Source organism: Macaca thibetana, chromosome 2, assembly GCF_024542745.1.
Source record: "Macaca thibetana thibetana isolate TM-01 chromosome 2, ASM2454274v1, whole genome shotgun sequence".
Lineage (NCBI taxonomy): Eukaryota > Metazoa > Chordata > Mammalia > Primates > Cercopithecidae > Macaca > Macaca thibetana.
Window position 1 is genome coordinate 142,968,407 of NC_065579.1, and position 19,935 is coordinate 142,988,341.

The 19,935-nt window shown below is 53.4% G+C and overlaps 1 protein-coding gene across 2 annotated transcripts in view; it reads right to left on the minus strand.

Moving 5' to 3' along the window:
• The window catches only part of NUP210 (nucleoporin 210), a 104,760-nt gene that overhangs the window by 21,290 nt on the left and 63,535 nt on the right, over positions 1-19,935 (minus strand). Inside the window, exons 17-26 of one of the 2 annotated variants that reach the window (XM_050781434.1) lie at positions 16,247-16,439; positions 15,888-15,994; positions 14,430-14,534; positions 14,229-14,330; positions 5,806-5,934; positions 4,618-4,745; positions 4,370-4,505; positions 2,834-2,896; positions 2,452-2,631; positions 375-443 (exon numbers count right to left, since the gene is read on the minus strand). In XM_050781434.1, coding sequence (XP_050637391.1) covers positions 375-443; positions 2,452-2,631; positions 2,834-2,896; positions 4,370-4,505; positions 4,618-4,745; positions 5,806-5,934; positions 14,229-14,330; positions 14,430-14,534; positions 15,888-15,994; positions 16,247-16,439 — 1,212 coding nt within the window. Of the gene's footprint in view, positions 1-374; positions 456-2,451; positions 2,632-2,833; positions 2,897-4,369; positions 4,506-4,617; positions 4,746-5,805; positions 5,935-14,228; positions 14,331-14,429; positions 14,535-15,887; positions 15,995-16,246; positions 16,440-19,935 lie in introns of both variants that reach the window. The other variant, XM_050781433.1, reaches the window with a different exon arrangement.

Genomic DNA, 19,935 nt, shown 5'->3' on the forward strand with positions numbered 1-19,935 from the left:
CTGTGTGTTCATTTGTTCATCTGCAATACCAAGATGGTTCTGACACTAACCTCCCAGGGCTGCTATGAACACCAAATGGATTAATGTCCAAGACAGCATGGAGTGGAGTAAGCACCACGGTCACTGTGCTCCTGTTAGGCATCTGGTGCTATTCCAGATGTGGGAAGGTGACAGGACAGCAGGAAGCAGGCCTTCCATCAGTGGCTACCAGAGAGCAATGGAGGGTGTCTCCCTGGGTGGGGACAGGTGAGAAGCAGGCCCTAGATACCAGGGCCAGGGAGATGGAGGAGGTGGGGAAGCACTCTAACTCGAGGACAGGGTTCCAGCAGTGGCTCTTCGGGAACCAGCATTCAGAGCCCAGGAGGTCAGCTCACCTGGGTGCCTGTCCTCATCCGCATGATGGGGGCGCGGATTCTCACGGCCCGTAGCAGCAGCACCTCCACCTGCACGAGGTCCTGGGGAAAGAGGCTGGCACTTAGGTGCGGGGATGCTGTGCTGGCCAGGGATGTTTCAGGAAGGGACCCCTCAAGGGAAGGAGGCTGTGGCTCAGAATCTGTGGCGAGAAAGCCCCTCAGGATGACCAGCACCGTGCTCCTCTGCCCCGGGAGGCCTGGCTTTGTGGGCGGCTCGTCCTTCATGGGCCAGCCACTGCCTCTCCCAAGGTCCCATAGGTCCCAGTCCAGTCCTCTGAGGCTGCCGCCCTGTCTGATCCAGCTGCTCCGGGTCAGCACTGCAGACTTGGGGCCGGGAACTGGTGCCTGCTCTTCCTTAGGCCTGGCTGCCCTCAAGCAACAGGTCTCCAGGCCCTCCCAACCCCAAATCCAGCCTGCCTGTCTCTGACTGAGCAGAGTACAGGGACGAATGCAGCAGCCCTGTAGAGTCTGATCAGAATTTATAACCTCCTTCATTCTCAACTCCACACTCCTATTAATCTGGCCAAAGACTAACTCTCCTGGCTTCCTCCTAGTGCTGCTGAGTCATGCTGAACTGAGGCTATTAAAACCCTTAGGCCCTTTGACGTGCTCATGCTGAGCCCATCTTCTGAGCCTCATGACTTGGGCTAATACCTGGCACACAGTAGGTGCTTGATAAAAACCCATTCCCCTCCTTTCACTCATCCTTCTGCTCAGTCTCCTCCTGCTCGTCCTGGCCTACCCCATGGCCTTGGGGTGATGGCTGTGTGACCTGGAATGGACAGATGGAACTGGAAGCATCTGACCAGAATCACATTCCAGGCATGGACAAGGGGCCACAGGTGAAGCCCCTGCCTGCCTAAGCTCAAGAACATGCCTTTCAGATAGGGCTGGTGGTGCAGCCCCTCCACCTGCCAAGACCACCAGGGCCTTTCCCCAGCACCTCCCCAACTCGCCAGATGGGGGACCTAGAAGAGAGGGTGCCCAGCAAGGTTAGACCACAAAGACAAGGAAAACACAGGGTCCTGTGCCCCTCTTGCTGAATTTCTAGGAAGCTGCCCTTTACCTACGCCCTTAGGAGAAAAACCAGCCAGCTCCTGAGGATGCACTCCTTTTTAGAGGAAAAAAAAAAAACAAAAAAACATACAGTCTCCTGTGGTCCTGAATGTCACGCTCCAGGAAGCCCATCTGAACTCTGCCCCATCCCTAGGAGTTTTTACATCCCCAAGGCTTTCTCTTTGTCTTCAAAATTGACACACACTGGGAAAAGGAGTAAATCAATGAACTCAGTGATCAAAGTCAGCCTCTGAGAATAAGGACTTCCCTGCACCCTGTCTGGGGCAGTGCACTCGCCAGCTCCTGGGGCGCTGTGTTTACAGGCTCTGAACTCAGGACTGCACGGACTGCTTCCAGGGGACCTAGTTCTCATGAGGAATGGGATGACTGACTCTGAAACGGGTTTCTGTCCACAGTTGCATTACACATCACAGAAGGCTCTTCTTACAGACCAAGTTTCTGGCGCAGCTGTGAGTAGAACCCCAAAGCAGCCTTCCAAGATGCTTCAGCAAGTCACTGCTGGCGAAGCAGGTCAGGCAGAATGCAAAGGCCCTGATTTTAGCCCTGAGCCCTGAGAGGACTCAAGGAGATGAAGGCAAAGTGCTCAAAGCAGCGCCTGCCCTCACCACGAGTGCCATCATCCTCTACTGGAAGGGCCCTTTGGGGCTGGGGGTTGCTGAACACCCTGCCCTGTAAGGAGCAGCTGGAAGGACTGGGAGACTCAACCTGGAGAAGAGCAACCTCTGGGGGTCTGGGTGCATATCGGCAGGGCTGTCCTGCACCAGGGTCCCTGCAGGGACTGCAGACCCAGAGGGCCGAAGCAGTACCCTTGGAGAGGGGTGGTACTCAGAGGCAGAACCCAAACACAGTAAAGAGGCTTCTGTCCCAGGCACAGCTGCCTTGGGAAGCAATGGGCCCATCGCCAGAGCTGGCCATCCCAGGGGGTTCAGAGAGTGCCAGTCTCCAATAGCACGCCTGTTACCTGAGAGATGATGACCACCTTGCCAGTCTCTGCATCCACTGCCTGCACGAGCCCAGACACAGTGCCGTTCCCGACGGCGAGGCCTCGTACCAGCCCGGCAGCACTCACCAGCGCAACGCTCTCATTGCTGATGGAGAAAAGGATGTTGGACTGAGGCTGGGGGCCGCCCTCGGAGGTGACCTGAGCAGGGAGGAAAGAGCGGTGTGTCAGTGCCCGTCATGCCAGGCAGCCCACGCCTCCCACTCAGAGAGCCAGGGCCCCAGTGCAGGCAGCTTCTGCCTTCTTCTCCCAGTCACTGCATGCAGGGCCACAGGTAGCGTGCCTGGAACCGGGTGGTGGCCTGCACTAGGGCTGGAGCAGGACATGGCCTCTCGGCTCTCACCTGCATCGTGGCCCCGATAAGCAGTGTCACCTTCCTGGGCATCAGCCTGAACGGGGGAAAGACCTGTTGGGAGACACAGGAGAGAAAGGACTGCTGTGCCCCAAGCCCACGGCACTGAGCATAACTCATGTGCTACATGTTTCATGAGAGGAAAACTTGGGGCATGGACATCAGCCCTCTCTGAGCAGTGACCAGAAAGGCCAGGGTCCTGGGCCAGTGCTGGGGGCTGTCTCCCAGTCACTGGCCGAGGCTCCCTGGTTCTCTGGGGTGTGTTCTTCTGTCTGTGACTGTGTTTCACTTTCCCTAGATGCTAAACTCCAAAAGCTGGGCCGTCCCCTTGGAGGGATGGCTTTTATGCAGTTGAGTCATCCCCTCAGAGCAGCGGTTCTCAGTGTGTGGTCACTAAGCAGCAATGGCAGCAGCGCCCGGGGACACATTAGCAATGTACATCCCCAGCCACCTGGCCTGTGGAGCCAGAGGTAGCCCCACAGGGTAGCCCCGCCAATATGGGAGCACCCAGAGCCCCAGAGGTTGCTCTTCTCCTAGCACACCCTCCGGATTAGCCTGGGAGGAGACCAGGGATGTTGATGCCACTCTGTGGAGCAGGTGAAGCCCCCACCTGCTCCTCCTGCAACCCCTACAAGTGCCTGCCTGGCAGGAGTAGGTGAGTGAATGCAGGAGGTGGCCAGGGTGCTACTTGTGTGGGAGTATCGGTCTCTGCAGCTGCGCTATTGATGGGCAGAAACAAATTTCTCATCACCAGAAGAAGAAAGGTGCGCTTCCATCTAGAGACACAGATGGCACCCACCTGCTTTGGATCACAGATTAATGATGCTCACCAGCCCCAACGTGGCCCAGACGCAGGGAGGATGCTGGCAGGGCTGGTTTAATGCTGCTGCTGTGTATAGACTTCAAATGATGCCTGGGCCACAACTGCTGTGGCCTATGGCTGCAGTGGGGCTCCTGTCATAACCTAATCTCCCGAGACAACCCCATACCACACACTGAGCCGGTGTGGGGACCTCAAAGCGCCTCTCATCCAGGAATCACCTACTTCAGGAGTTCCCTTTATGATACCTCTGCTCACACAGCCCCTGTGACAGGTGCCCAATGCCCTCGAAGCGCCTGTTCTATGGCTCAGGATCAATGGTTAAGGAGTTCTTCTACACATGAGCCAGCATCTGTCTAAGCTTCCGCCCAGTCAGTGCTTTCTGGGAATGGTCCTGGTGTGTCCCCTTGCCATGTGACCAGGCACACCCCTTCTCTGAGCCGCACAATCCCCCATGTCACAGAGGAAAAGTAAAGTCACTTGGACCCCTCCCTCTGGTTCTGCCGGTCCAACTTTGTTGCCTCCCAGAGCCCTGGAGCTAGTAACAGCTGCCTTTTGATGAGAGGACATTGTGGGGCACAGACTTTTATATGGCTTCTCCACAGTAGCTTCCTGGACTGTACTATAAAGATACCCCCAACTATAAAGACACCTCCAACCCCCAGCACTGGGCTGATCCCACATAGTGTGGGAAGAACCCGTCTTACTTCAATCTGTTGTGGGGCTGAGTTGATTCTCTGTCCAGCTTTATTGGTCACACTTGCAGTTAGACTGGTCTGGCCGATGGTCACGCCGTGGATGAGGAATGTGATGGTGTAGTTGTCAAGGACTTCATCAAGGGCCCTGAAACAGAGGGAAGGGCTGGGACTTCTCTAAGACCACCCCATGGGAAAGGCTGCAGCTGGGGTCAGCACTGTCTCTGAGGTGCCCTCCTCTGACCCCTAGGAGAACTCACACCAATGTAATGATCGGGGAGGCTGCTTGGAGCTTCAGGTCCATGAAGGGGAAGTATTTGGCCAGGAAGGGCTTCTTGTGCAAGTCCAGCACACGGACGTATGCCTTCACTGTCTTCCCAATCTCCACCTGCATCATGGGGACAGAGGTTCAGGGGCGGCCTCCAAAAGACCAATCCTACCATCTATGGTGCCCCATGACTTTCTGAGATAGCATCACCAACCTCAATCCACAGACCTGGGAATCAGGAGAGTCACCCAGGTTGACTTCTGGACTATCAGCCAGTCACCAAATGAAAATTGATGAGGGGGAGCTTGGGGATACTTAGAGGCATAAATTCCACATTCTACTCTTAAATAACTAATACACTAATTAGGGAGATGAAACACCACTCAGAACAGCAGCATCCAGTAGGAGCTCAATAAATGCTGACTGACTGAACAGCTCACACCTGGCAGTGTATAATACAGTAAGAACTTTAGGAAATGAGAATCAGAAATACACAGTGAAGAAACAGATGATTAGCAAACAGCAGTGAAAATGAGACTATAGGAGGAGTATATGGGGCTGGGCAGAGCATATTAGCTTCTTAAGGAGCCTAAGCCGCATGAACACTCCCCTTTTAATTACCAGCCCTTCTATCCACTGAGGAACCTGATCGCAACCCTCTGAAAGCCCAGCTTCAGCTACCTCAGATATTTGGAGTAATAAAAATTCCCTATCGATGTGAAAGATAAACCGAGATCTATTCCTTGTCTCTTTTTTCCATGGTGCTTGGCATGGGTGAATTGTGCTCATTTGCCACTGAAACCCCAGAGAACCCAAAATCTATATTCTGGGAAGAAAATTCATGCTCAGCAGGGCATGTGCCTGGCTGGTTAATAACCTACACCGGCCAGAAGACATGGAATTCCCAGGTCATGGCTAATTTAGAGACAACTTCCAGCAGGATTTACTGCCAAGCCTCATGGGGATGTCACCTGGGATGAAGAAGTCCCTTACTGAAGGGACTCTGGATCCTCCACATGGAGCGAAGGAGATGGGAGACAGCTCTGCAAGCTCACAGGGGAAGGGATGCAGACTCCAGGAGCAAAAAGCAAAGGCCATGCAGAACATTCTTCCCACAGTCCCCTCCCTCCCAGTTCCTGCAGGTCAGCCGAGGGTGCCCCATCATGAAGCTTCCACTGACCTTGTCAACCACACGGATGTACAGCTCCTGAATGTCCGACACGTAAACCACAGCCTTGGCTGGGGCCGGGAAGACGAGGCACAAGTCATGGATCATGATGGTGGATGAGCCCGGGAGCAAAGGGTGCACCTGCAACGTTGGGGCAGGGGTGGAGGGGTGGGTGCTGGGTTATGCAGCTGTAGGGTGCCCCCCTGCTCAGGTCCGTGAGCAGCACCTCGCCCTCAGCACAGCCTGTCACCTCATGGGATGCCAGTGGCAGAGTCCTCCAGGCCAGCACTGGGAAGCAGTGGACAAGGGAAATCCTACACCAGATGATGCCCTACCCACCTCTTGTCATGAGCCCCACTGCTGGCCAGGAGATGGGCTTGGGATATAACACATTAGTGCCAGGCTGGATCTCACAGAGCATTGATCTCCACTTGCATATTTTACAAAGAGAAGAAAATGGAAGCTGCTCCAATGGGGCCAGTCAGCAGCCTTGGGACATGCACCAACTTCAGGGCAGAGTGAGGATGCAGTCCCAGGATGCCACATCCTGAGCTGGCCACCTGCTGCTGCAGCCCTGGTGGTAGAGAAGCACTCTGTGGGGTCTTCTGTGAAACTGCAAGTCAGGGGCTGGCAGAAAACGAGGCAGATGCTTTCCAATGGCAGCTTGCACAGGAAGTCCCAGCAGACTGATGGAACCACAGAGCCTGGGAGCGGCCCGCAAGGCCACCCCAGTGTGAGCTATGTGCATCTTGCTCATCTTTGTGTCTCATCACATCCCCAGCTCTGTGTGAAGCAGTGACTACCAAGGTGTTGTGAGTGAATGAACAAATCAGAGCTAGTTTTTTCCAGCCTTTTCACTGCCAAAGACCCTTTTAACATTTATTTATTGTATTTATTATTTTTAGAGACAGGGTCTCACTCTGTCCCCAAGGCTGGAGTACAGTGACGGGATCACAGCTCACTACAACCTCAAACTCCTGGGCTCAAGGCAAGAGCCCACCTTTTAATCCTTTTCTCTCTACCCACTTTTAGGGATTCTACCTTCAAGACTCTCTCCCCTAAGAAAGTACATCACAATCACCCTCTGAGGCTGCAGAAGATGGGCATTCACACAAGTAACGTGTCTGTTTATGATGGAATTCACACAGCTTGTCTTAATGCTTAGACGCATATTTCACCCAGGTGATCTTGGAGCTGGGTAAGCAGGGACAGGCCATGAGGCAAGTCTAGCCAGCTGCCCCACTCCTCTGTCGGGGCCTGGCTTTGTTGCTTGCTCTTTGTGGTCTCGTATTCATGGGGTGGGGAGCAAGGGGTTTTAAAGTAAGCACTTCAGGATTTGCAAAGCTAGAGTTTCAATATCAAGAAGCTACAAAAATAAAATAAAATAAAAATAAGGTTTCTGACCCAAAGGTGACAACCAAATAGGATCACATCACACCCAACATCAACCTTTCAACAACTGTCCAGTGCTCTGAGAATGAGCTCAAAGCCTTAGCACGCCCTGTAAAGCCTGGTATGGCCCGGCCCCTGCCTCCGCTCCAGATTCCACGCAGAGCACACTCCCCCACTACACTTATGCTCCAGCCACACAGGCCTTCTCTCCCACTCATACAGACAGCTAGCTGCTGCCTGCCTGCCTCCGGACCTCGCAGCCCACCTTAAAGACCTGGACTCTTTCCCCAGCCTCCACCTGCTGGCTCCAAGTCATCCTTCAGGCCCAGGTCCAGTGTCTTTCCTCAGAACAGTCTTCCCTCATCCATGTCAGCTCCTCCAGCATCTCTCCCCTCTCTCGGGGGCTGGGCCTGCCAGGTGCCATCAGTGTTGATGGGACCCAGAGTGCACTCGGCCTTCCCCTCCAGGCTGTCACCAGCACTCACATGCCCTTGGGACTCAGCTCAGCATCTGGTACAGCCTAGCCTCCTATAAACATGTCTTGATTGGATGAAGATCCAGGGCCGCTGCTCTGAGTAATTCTGGATAAGGTCATGGAACCTGGAGCTCCAGCCTGCTCAGCTTTACAGAGTAAAACCAGCTTTGTTAAGACTTGGAAATTCTGAAAATCGCCTGCAAATCTAATGGACCTTCACTTATTTGGAAAGTGCTGATTCTGGTCCAACCTCTTCAACGTACAAATGAGTTAACTGAGGCCCAGATGACAGGACAAGGATATGGCTTTGAAAAGGCAGAGCTGGGGATAGAACCAAATACCCTAACTCCCAATTTAGGCTCCTCCCCTGACTCTCCACTTCCCAGGGGAATGGGGCTGGAGGCCTCCTGCAGCCAGAACGGAACTATGGTGCTGGGGAGAGTGGATAAAAGCAAAGGCCTAGCTGAGAAGGGCCCAAGCCCACGGCTGGCTGGGGGTATGGAGGATCAACAAGCTGGCCCGAGCTGCACACACCACCTGTATAATGATGGGTATATCAATACACACAAAGCATGCCTGGGTTATTCCACACAATGACTTACAGTAGGTGAATAAAGATCCTGGAGTAGATGTCATGCTTATACTACCGAACAATAGCTTCGTGACTGGAGCCATCGCCACATGAGCCTAGTGTCAGGTATGGGCTGAGAAGCAGGGTCCAGGAGCCACCAGGTTTCTGGTTTTGCTGGGGCTGATTCACCCCAGGTTATTACATTTCTCTCAAAGAAAACTCATTGAAAAATTACAGAGAGTAATGACAGCTTTCTTTGAGAACCCAATTTAAGTCTCCAACCTGAAACTCCTACTATAGTTACTGCTGTCAGGAGTGGGCAGGTCCCTCACGATGTGAAGAAATTCCATAGTGCACTGACTGAGGAGCCTCACGCAGGGCAACACAGGGTAATGCAGGGAAGGGCTTTTTCTCTTTCTTTTTTCTCCTTTAGAAGAACTATCTTGCACTTTTTAAACAAAGACCTAAAATGGCAGTGGGGAAATCAATTGCTCTTCCACTTGATTTCCCAGGGGATGGGCATCCAGCCACCATCTCTGGAGCCCTCGAAGCATGGCCTGCCCCTCAGGCTGGTGCACAGTGGCTAAATGTACCCCACAGAGATGCTGTAAGGGGGCGCCCACTAGGCCACTCTGGAGGCTTGGGTAATGGAGGGCACTTGGTCGCTAGCTGGTGGCAGAGCGGGACCCTGCACCCGCTCCTAACTACACTGTGCATGGTGGCTCACACCACACAGCTTCTCTGTGCTTTCCAGACACATCTGCTTCTTGATTGACACACGGGAGAACGTTTGCAAGGGGAAAGAGGTAGTGGTGACCCATGCCCAGAATGAATTTTAATTTTTGAGTGTTGAAGGTGCCACCTGAGAACACTGGGAAACACTGAGCCGAGGGGAAAGTTCTGTCAAGTCAGAGATGACAAATGTGTCGTTGCTCATTAAGACGCTGAGTGCAGCCAGAGGCAGCTCTGCACACGTGGGACTGAAACTGTCAAATACCTCAGAGCTTGCCAGGCCCCAAGGCTCTGCCCACATCATCTCAGCCCCTACTTCCTGGAGCCCTGATCACATTTCAGACTTGTCCCCTGACAGGTGGCGAGTGCAGGGGATAAGGGACCTTGCAGCTATTTTTGAATGTCACAGAGCCACTGGCTTCCATTTCCTGCAGGCTGCTTGTCAATGTCACGTGATGGGCCAGACAGTGCCAAGTGAGTGTGCCCCTGATTACCCGCCCTCAAGGCCAGCAGGGAAAGACCTAAGCTTACATGAAAAGCATAGGCACTGAGTGGGGCCCTAGCCTGGGTGCTGGATGAAACTTCACACAGGGACGTGGCCAGCCCTGTGATCTTCCCAAGGGCGAGGACTGGGGACATGGACTACTGTCCACAGATCAGTCTCAGGGAAAAGGAGGATGCACCTGACTTCAGGCCCTGCAGTTGCCAACCACTCCCCACTCATCCTGGACACGCATCCTCACCTGAACAATGGCCCCATGACTGGCTGCGCCTCACAGGACCCAGGAGATGGAGAGACGCAGCCACAGCTCATAGGACCCAGGAGATGGAGAGACGCAGCCGCAGCTCACAGAAGCCGGCCCCCCCGGCTTCATTCTCTCCTGAATCCGCAGTGCCCAGCACAGCACCTGGCACACGATACGCACTCTAGTGTCGCTGAGTGCACGAATTAATGGGAAATGTAAAGTGCCCAGCAGGCTCCTTCCCCTGCTCTGGTCATCTCATGGGTTCTGCCTGGAGGACTTGATTGAAATGTAAAGAATCATTGAGAAGGAAACCCTAGGTTTAAATAGGATAAACACTCCCATGTGCAAACCAGCCGAAACAAAATAAAGGCCCTTACAGAGCGTTCTGGGGCTGCGTGAGCAAAATTCATCACAGCCCTGCATAGCCCATGTCCACTGTGTGGGGATAAAAACCTCCAAAGGACCCCTGCTGTGTGAGCCCCAGAGAGCCCCCCAGAGACACTCCAAAGCCACAATGCCTGCAAGCCATCTTTGCGTGCTGAATATGTATCAATAGGAAGGAAAGAAACCCTTTCTGTGAGCTAACTAGGGAGTGCTGGGGGCTTGTCTATCTCTGTGCTGCTGCTCAGCAGCTGGAAAAAGCCACAGCCACGTGTAGACATCCCTCAGAAACAGCCGCCTGCAACTGTTTCTGAAGCAACCAGGACCTGCTGCTGACGTCAATACTCCCTGGAAAATTCCTCCCGCAGGCTTCAGAAGAGACCAGAGGAACCAGGGCCCGATTGGAGTTGCGAGGGTCTTTGGCACAAGCCTGAAATGAAGGGAGGTGAAGACCCCAGTGGGCAGGGCGCCTCCATGGAAGGAAACTTCTGGACCAGAGCAGTTCACAGGGCCTGTGGCACGGGCTGCTGCTTGCCATAGGGGAGACTCGTCCCGGGTCCTGCCTGCAATAGGCACTCTGTGTCACTCAACCAGGCCAGGGGCCATTCCACAATCCAGAAAGACAGTGCCAGAGCTCCCCTGTGGCCACGTGTAAAACAGAACTGCAGAGACACTCCTAGAATCGCAGCATTTTAGGATTCAAGAGGGGTTTAAAGGTCTCCTGGCAGACTTGACTCCCATGCTGGAATCCCACCTTGAGTCTTTCAGACAAGTGTCCCAGCTTCTGCTCAAATGCCTCCAGAGACAAGGAGCTCACTATCTATAGCGGCAGCCTAGTCCATCACCAACCTCGAGGAACTCTTGTTCCTGGAGAAAAGGTCTCCCTCTGGTCACAAGTCTACCCTCAGGGCTTGCACAAAATGATAGGTGCAAGGTAAATGTGAATGAGAGCGTGCCCCGGTTTCACCGGCACTGTACACATTTTCCCTAACTTGGAACTCCCCTCTTCTTGGTAACGGGGAAGTTTTTATTAATTTCTAAAAGTAAACAAAACAAGGCATATGTCAAGCAGTCAGAATTAAGGTGTAAGGTTCTCACTGGCATGGCTGGAGGAAGAGCTGGGGAATTGTTCTTTCTTCTATGAGGGGATAAGAATGCTTAGGGGACACTGCCTGTGGTCTCAGGCTCCTCGCCTCCTCCAGCGTCCTCCAACCACAAGCGTGTTCCCAGGTGCTGAGGGCGTCCTGCCATCCAAGGGTCTGCCTCTGGGAAGAACATGAACAGCAGGACTCCCTCCCCCTCCCCGAGGCACGGCACTGAGAAAGCATCCTCTATGCAAGACAGCTGGAGACTAACATCAAACACTGAAGGAAGGTTTTCGAAATCACCCCAAACACCAAACAAAAAAACTGAATTAAAAAACTTATTAAACAGGGGGTGTTTCACACAAAAATAGAGATCTCCATTTTCTCTTGAAAGGGCTCACACCCCCACACGTCAAAAACCAGCCGGAGGTGCCAGTTCTGCAGGACAGTGTAAGGAGGCCACAGACTTCCCCATGAAACACACACACAGCTGTTTAAAATCTCTGGGATGATTCCAAGGGCACACAGCAAATGAAGAAGCGTTTACTGGAGAAAACCTGCTAACATCTGGGAAGAACAAGGGTCTGTAGAATGTGAAATAAGATGCCCGTCCTCCCTGACCTCCACCCCAGCGAGGTGGAGCTCCACTCCCGACTGGTTCCTCCAAGATCACAGGACTCCCTCACCCCCAGCTCTCGGCCAGGGGATTCGTTTCCTAGGAGGGGCAGGTGTCAGTTTTTCTTTTCTTATCATGCCCCCAGCTACAGCTTGCTGAGACTGAGTCCCAGGAAAGTGGGCTCAGAGGTGGGGGCTTCCATCTTCCACCCAGACCCCATTCGTGGGATGAAGGCTCTGCCTTGGGTGCAGCACCCGTGAGAATACTGGGGCCTGGCCGCCCTTCCCTGGCTCGTGGGGTGGGGTTCCCTGCTGAGAGGCCAGCCGAGGAACACTGGGGCTGCTGCCCCACTCACCAAGGGCCCAGCTCCTAATGTGCTGGTGTCACCAGAGAGAGATGCACCACTGTGCCCAGCACCATAGCTCTGGCTCAGAGAGTTTGCCTGGAAAAGCAGCTGGTGCACAGGGGCTAAATGCACTCAGAAAACAGAAGGTGTGAGTTGCTCCTAAAGGAACTGAATTCATGTGCAACAGAGCTTGGAGAAGTCCAAGCCTAAGTGCACTCTCCAAAACAGTGGAGGTTGTGCTGAAAGGCAACTGGGAGGTGACAGAGTCCGGGAGGTGTGGACTACACTGGAGGCTGGCAAGTTTGCCAGAGAGAAACAGAAAAAGAGAGAGCTGGGGCTGGGCGCGGTGGCTCAAGCCTGTAATTCCAGCACTTTGGGAGGCCGAGACGGGCGGATCACAAGGTCAGGAGATCGAGACCATCCTGGCTAACACAGTGAAACCCCATCTCTACTAAAAAATGCAAAAAAACTAGCCGGGCGAGTTGGCGGGCGCCTGTAGTCCCAGCTACTCGGGAGGCTGAGGTAGGAGAATGGCGTAAACCCGGGAGGCGGAGCTTGCAGTGAGCTGAGATCCGGCCACTGCACTCCAGCCTGGGCGACAGAGCGAGACTCGGTCTCAAAAAAAAAAAAAAAAAAGAGAGCTGGGAAGAGCTCTCCTGGGGTCAGAAGGGAATTACTGAAGACAGTGGAGCAATCAGCCTCAATTAGTGGAGCTCAACAGTTGAGTGGTCAGTGAAAGACAGTCAAAAAAAGCCCTGCAAAGGCCACAGTCATCCCAGAGCAACAAAGGACACACCAAGGTGTTACCCCTAAGAGCAATATCAGAGACTTCTTACTGGGAAAAAGTGTGTGTGCGTGAGTGTGTGTGTGTTCAGCAAAATAACAAGACCAGTCACTAAAGAAGTAAACAAGCAAATAACAGTAACAAGCTCCAACGTGGGGATTGGGGATCAGTACCCAGAGTTTCTACAATACATTACCTAAAATGTCCAGTTTCCAACAATTATAGGACATGAAAACAAATAAACAAACAAACAGGAAAACATGACCCGTACTCCAGAAAAAAGGCAGATGACAGAAACTGTCTATGAGGGCCACCAGAGATCAGATTCACCAGGCAAAGCCTTCCAACCAACCAATGATGAAGGGAGTAAAGGAAGATTTGATAACAATGTCATATCAAACAGAGAATATCAATAAAGAGGTAAAAGTTAGAGGAAAAAAAGAACCAAACAGAAATTCTTAAGTTGAAAAGTATAGTAGCTGAAATGAAAAATTCACCAGAAGGGCACAAGAGTAGATTTAAACTGGCAAAAGAAAGCATTAGCAAACTTGAAGATGGACTGCCATCTTACATTAGCAATATGAAAAAACATAAGCACTTAAAATAACATAATAAAAGCAGAACACTAAATTCTTCCATGCCACAAGCACAGCTAAGTCAATGCTTGCAAGAGTAGGGAGAGGGTCAAGAGAGAAACACAGGAAAATAGAGAAAGGTCAGACATCTTTTAAAAGCAATTTTCTTTATGGCTGTTACAGTGCTCCTTATGGAATAATATTTTAATCTTAATTAAAGGATTGATTGAAAGGGAACCATTAGGTAAATAACAGTTTGCGGACATGGAATAAAAATCACAAAAGTTTCATGAGAATGACTAAAGTTGTGGAATGAATCAGAGAATCTAAGTGCCAGCTTTTGTTTTTATGAAGACAGGGTCTGGGTTTCTCACCCAGGTCTGTTGCCCAGGCTGGAGCATGACCTCTGCTCAATGCACCCCTCAACCTCCTGGGCTCAAGCAATCCTCCTGCCTCAGGTTCTTGTGTAGCTGGGACCACAGGCCTGTGCTACCATGCCCAGCTAATCTTTTGATTTTTCTTATTGGTTTTGTAGAGATAGGGGTCTCACTATATTGTCCAGGCTGGTCTTGAACTCCTGAGCTCAGGTGATCTTCCCGCCTCGACCTCCCAAAGTTCTGGGATTCCGAGTGTGAGCCAAGTGCTAGCTTTCAAAATAATCAATCAATTAACCATGCAACGGCCCAGATAAGGACTGAAAACCAACAGTGGGGACTGATGGCCCAAGCTTACCATGGCGACACCCCTGGCCTCCTGGTAGGCCACCTTGACAACATCTGCGGTGCTGGTGTTGAGAAAGAAGTAACCTGAGCCTTCCCTGACACGGAGCTCCGCCTGCAGGAGGTAGATGCAGGGAGGGTTGGGCCGCATGTGGGAGGGCGAGGAGTCCCCCCATGGGTCTCGCCCAGGAAGGTGGCAGGGCAAGGACGGTACCTGGACGCCAGGGTGGTTGTAGATGGTCACCTCTTCTGGGCTCACCCTCACGTCCTCCACCAGGATGAGCTCTATGGAGGCTGACACAGGCACCAGAGGGTCATGCTGAAGGGCAAGGGCAAGGCCATCAGATCCAGGAGGACATGATCAGGCCGCCCCTCAGGAAGAGCAGGCCAAAGGCCCTAGGGCCTGGCCTTTCTCCCGGCCACAAGCCCCTGGTACTCCTGAGCCCAGAAGAATGGCCACAGACCCTTTGAGGCCTCCCTTCAGCCTCCTGAGGTGGAGTGAGTTGCTGGCTTCTCCACTCCAGACTGAGGAGGGGTTTGGCAGCAATCCAGCTTAGAAGACGCCACCCCAACCCACCAGGCCCCAGTGGTTGGCAACTCACACACACGCCCTGCCCTTCAGGACCTCACAGCAAAGGGCCAGCTTTGGAGTGTGTGGCCGCCGGCCAGGCTGGGCATTGGGGAAGTGTCCCCTGGAAGAGTGGCCAAGGCTGGCTCAGGAGAGGAACCCTCATCCCCTAGGGTGGCACATGACCCACCAAGCTCTGCTTCCCACCATGTGTCACACAAGGGAGCCACCCAGATCTGAGGTCCCCAGAAGGTCATGTGTTTGAGCACCTCCTCAGGGCCACAGGTGTGCCAGGCACTCAGGGTGCAGCAACTGCCCGCAGGGAGAGGTGACTCCAATGCACGGATGGAAGAGTAAGAGTCAATGACAGGAAGGTGTGCAGTGTGGGTGACAAGGACCAGGAGGGTGTCTGCAAGGGAGAGCAGCTCTCAGGGGAACAGAGACTGCAAGGGGAGGAAGCCTGAGTGACTCAGCAATGGGGGGTGGGGGGACATCAGGGCAGAGGGAGGAAGTGCAAAGTCCTGGGGGGAACATGTCAGGGTGCTCAGGCATCAGGCAGGAGGCCATGATGCCCCCCCACTCCCAATCAAGGGACTCCTGGTGCCAGTGAGGACTGAGCCATCAGGGACAGGCACAGGTGTGCCCCTTCAGCGACCACCTCCCTCCAGGCCAGCCTCCCCAGTGCTGCCCCCATAGGGCCCCAGCCTCTTTCAAAGTTTGCTCCCAGGAGGACAATACAAGTGCCTCATCCTGGCATTTAGGGGCCCTGGGAATCCAGTCCCACCTTCTCCTTCCAGCCTGTACCTGCTGCCTCCACCGTATTCAAGACCTAAGTTTTCTTATGGCTATACCCCCCATGAGGTGGCTGTTATCCAGGAAGGCCTGTTCTTGAGGAGCCCTTCCCATTCCCACCTCCAATGTATCTATTGGTCCCCTACTATTAATAGCAGTGCCTCTCCTAGGGCCTCCAAGAGGCTGGGGTTGGGGAGCGGCGGTCGAGCAGACAGTGACTCAGGACACTGTGACACCCAGTGGAATTTAAGCAGAAGTAGGAGACTTGCTCCACTACCCATAGCCCACCCACCACTGGGCCCTGGGAGATACCGGCTGCTTTGTTCTGGCAGTGCTGAGGTGGGACTCCTGGTAGCCAGTGGCAGTGGCAGTGATGGCTGTGGTTCCTGATGCCTCGTGAACCAAAATGGCCTGCAAACCTGAGACCAGGAAGAGGGAAGCCACCGTTGGATGTCTGCCCATCACCACCCCTGAAGCAGCCCCTCCCTCCTTCTGATTTGCAGTTTTCAATCCGAAAATAGAAAACTGTGTATGTTGAAACTACGTGGATTGTTAAGAGTTAACAGGACCTAAGCGCAGATAACTAAGCTCCCACAGGTACGGGCCCACCTTGGCAGGCTTCCTGTCTAGTCTCTGTTCTGCCTGGGCCATTGGGCTAGCGCCCAGCTCACCGTGCAGTTTCTTTTGGCCACTCTCATCGTCCTGGGACACCAGCTGCATGGGCAGCTCAGGCTCGATGCTGGCCAACACTGGCCTGGTGGACTCCCACTGGATGCTCAGAGAGCTGAAGTTGTCGAACCGGCGGCCCTCCTGGTCGTAAGCAGCCAGATCCAGCAGGGGGTTGCGGTGGCTGGAGACTGGGACCTGCAGGGGACACAGGTCAGATGCTGTGGTCACACCCAGGACTAGACCTGGACATTGACCACACAGTGCACTCTGAGGCCAGCAGCTGCCCTGTGGGCTCTTGGGGGTGCTGGTGAGGGAATGGGATGAGCCAGAAAGCAATCCTCACTATTGCCACCCACCAGGTCCCACCATGGCCCTGTCCAAGCTGGCTTCTGGCTCCAGACCACAGCTCTCAATGGAATGAGAACCACTAGGGGGCCTTCAGCAACAGTGGAGGCATTTCTGGCTGTCCCTACTGATGTGTCAGGGGGTTGCCACTGGCATCTAGTTGGGAGAGGTCCATGATGCTGCTTAACACCCTGTAATACACAGGACAGCCCCCTACAGGACCTATTTCCCCAAGTGTCAACAGTGCTGAAGCCGGGAACTCCCACCCTGACCTACTACTGTGGGCAGGCTGCTCTCCTTCCCCTCCGCCCTCACCTTTCCAAATGATTGCCACCCCCCACCCAGGCACATGTCAGTGCCTCTAGGATGGCCCCACTAGGGGTTTCACAGGAATGCAGATTCCAATGCCTAAGATGTCCCAGAGCTACCAGGTTTGCACAGCTCCTTTCAAAGTGGAATACTCGCCCGATCCTTAAATGTCCCAGGAAGGTGGGAGAGATCATCCCCATGTGAAGGAAGCACAAGCCCAGGCAGGGAAAGGAGCTCATCCAAGGAGGTTTGGGATGGGAGCTCCAGGCTGCAGGTCCAAATCCTGGATTCCCACCACTCTGGCATGATCTCTTGCTCCCTGAGAAGACTCTCCCCATAGAAACCGGCTGAATCAAGCCTCTTTCCTGTGGACTATCCCCTCCTTCTCTGGCCACATGGCATGGGGGCAATGTGGGCAGGGCCACAAAGCAGAGGCCAAGTGTGTCTGACCCCACAACTTGGACTGAGTCCCAGCTCTACCTCTCAGTGCCCAGGCAAGTTATGAACTCCTTGAGCCTCAGTTTCTCCAGCTGTGACACACAAAGCACAACCAAGCCCACCTTGTAGGATGTGGATTTAAATATGGGGACTGCAAGGGCATTTTAGAGAGCCTTCCTACACGTGGGTAGGAAGGGGGGCAGCCATGAGTGTCATTCACAAACGGCCAGTTTTCCATTCGGGGAGAGGGGGGTCCCACAGAAAGAACTACCCTTCTCTCACCCTCTGGTTAGAAGTGACCAAGGCACGGCCGGGCACCGTGGCTCACGCCTGTAATCCCAGCACTTTAGGAGGCCGAGGCGGGCGGATCACGAGATCAGCAGATTGAGACCATCCTGGCTAACACGGTGAAACCCTGTCTCTACTAAAAATACAAAATAATTAGCCGGGCGTGGTGGCGGGTGCCTGTAGTCCCAGCTACTCGGGAGGCTGAGGCAGAAGAATTGGCGTGAACCCGGGAGGCGGAGCTTGCAGTGAGCCGAGATCGCGCCACTGCACTCCAGCCTGGGCGACAGAGCAAAGAAAAAAAAAGAAGTGACCGAGGCACTTGCTCTAGCCAGTGAAATGTGAAATGGGACTAGGGGGAAGCTTCACTGCCAGATCCCGACCTGCCACATTCCCTTTCTCTCCACAGTGGCACCTGCCATAATCAACATGGTAGCTGCTCCACAGCCCATGTTTTGGAACGAAGACTACAATGACACAAAGCAGGGTCTCCCAGCCAACCAGAGAGGCTCATGCAGCATGGGCAAGAGGTGAGCTTGTGCCATGTGAAGCTATGGGATGTGGGCTTGTTTGCTGTGGCAGCCTGGCCGGGCCCAGCCTGTCCGACTGATACAGTCACAAAACACCCTACCTGCACCATGAGGGCTCCTCTCAATTCCTTTTAGCTCTCTTGCCCCCACAGAACACTTGATTCAAGCAGGCTACAAATTCTTAATCCACGCCCTGCTCAGAGTAGGCCAGCACCATCAGCAGGCATGCAAAGGTCTCATCATTATTCATAATATAGAAGCTGGGAGTGTTGGCAGAGGCTGCAGGGACCTATCCTAGGTGCTCCATGGCTCCCCCAGATGCAACCCAGGCTGGAAAACCAATGCTCTTCCAGGGAAGGAAATTGACACTGGCCAAGCACATGTGCAAGCTAGCTGACCCATTTGAGGCAACAACATAAACTCCATTTTACAAACAGGGAGGCTGAGGTCCAGGGACATTAAATGTTAAATGACTTGTCCAACGTCACACAGGTTTAGGGGTGGAACTCAGTTGGTCTGATTTTAGAGCCCAAGGACCTCCCCTGACTCAGTGTGGTCAATCTCTGGTGTCTCATCTGGGGGCAGCCCCACTCAAGTCCCTAATCAGTCCCATGCAACTGGTGCCCACCCACAGTGAGCGAGCCACACACTAGAGGATCTGCTCAGAGGGCCAGGGTCCATCTTGTCATTCTGATCAGTCAATTCCATTCTGGTGTCTCTCCTCACCAATAATTTAATCTGCAAACACATCTTGGGTAGCTTCTGAAGTTGGAGAGTATAAAATTACCTTGATCCTGCACCCAGGCTGCATTGCAGGGATATATCTTTCTCAAAGTTCCCTAATGACTGGCGAGGCATGGTGACTCATGCCTGTAATCCCAACACTTTGGGAGGCCAAGGCGGGCAGATCACGAGGTCAGGAGTTCGAGACCAGCCTGACAAATATGGTGAAACCGTGTCTCTACTAAAAATACAAAAATTAGTCTGGTATGGTGGTGCATGCCTGTAATCCCAGCTACTCAGGAGGCTGAGGCAGGAGAATCACTTGAACCCAGGAGGCGGAGGTTGCAGTGAGCCGAGATTGCGTCGCTGCACTCCAGCCTGGACAACAGAGCGAGACTCTGTCTCAAAAAAGAAAAAAAAGAAAAAAAGTTCCCTAATGAGACTCTAAATTGCCAGGGTCACGCCTGAATGGCTGGCTGGTGGCTCAGGAACCTGAGGACTGATGGATCACACAACTCCTCCATGTTTGAGGTCCATTATTTTCTGGCGACATCTATGATGTGCAAAGCCAAATCAGAGTCAAGCCCTGCAGCCATCATATTTAAGTCCAGGGAGACAACCCTGGGCTAAAGCAGAGGTCCTGGCCAACAGACAGACCAGGCACAATCCAGCCCCAACGTGGCTCCCTCAGCTCACAGCCAACGCTAAGGACGGGGAAGATGCACATAGGTTTGATTTGTTTTTCTTTGAAAACGAGAAAGCTGGGCCAGCCTGGGGTTGAAGTGACTGTCCCTGAGCTGAGCAGGCTGCCTGTCCAGAGAGGACCTACTCTCCAGCTCAGCTACTCCCTGGCCAGTTCTCCAGCAGTGTGGCTTCTCCACCCATGAGTCTGCAAGAGTCAAGCATTAAGACAGGAGTGGCACATGCACAGTGCATTCGCTGGTTCACTCATCCACCGCTCCTAGTTACTGATCTCCTCCTATGAGCCAGGGTCTGCTCTAGGACTCACAAAGAATAAATGGAGTGAGTTTCACAGTGTTAGATCGCAGTGAGCTCGCACA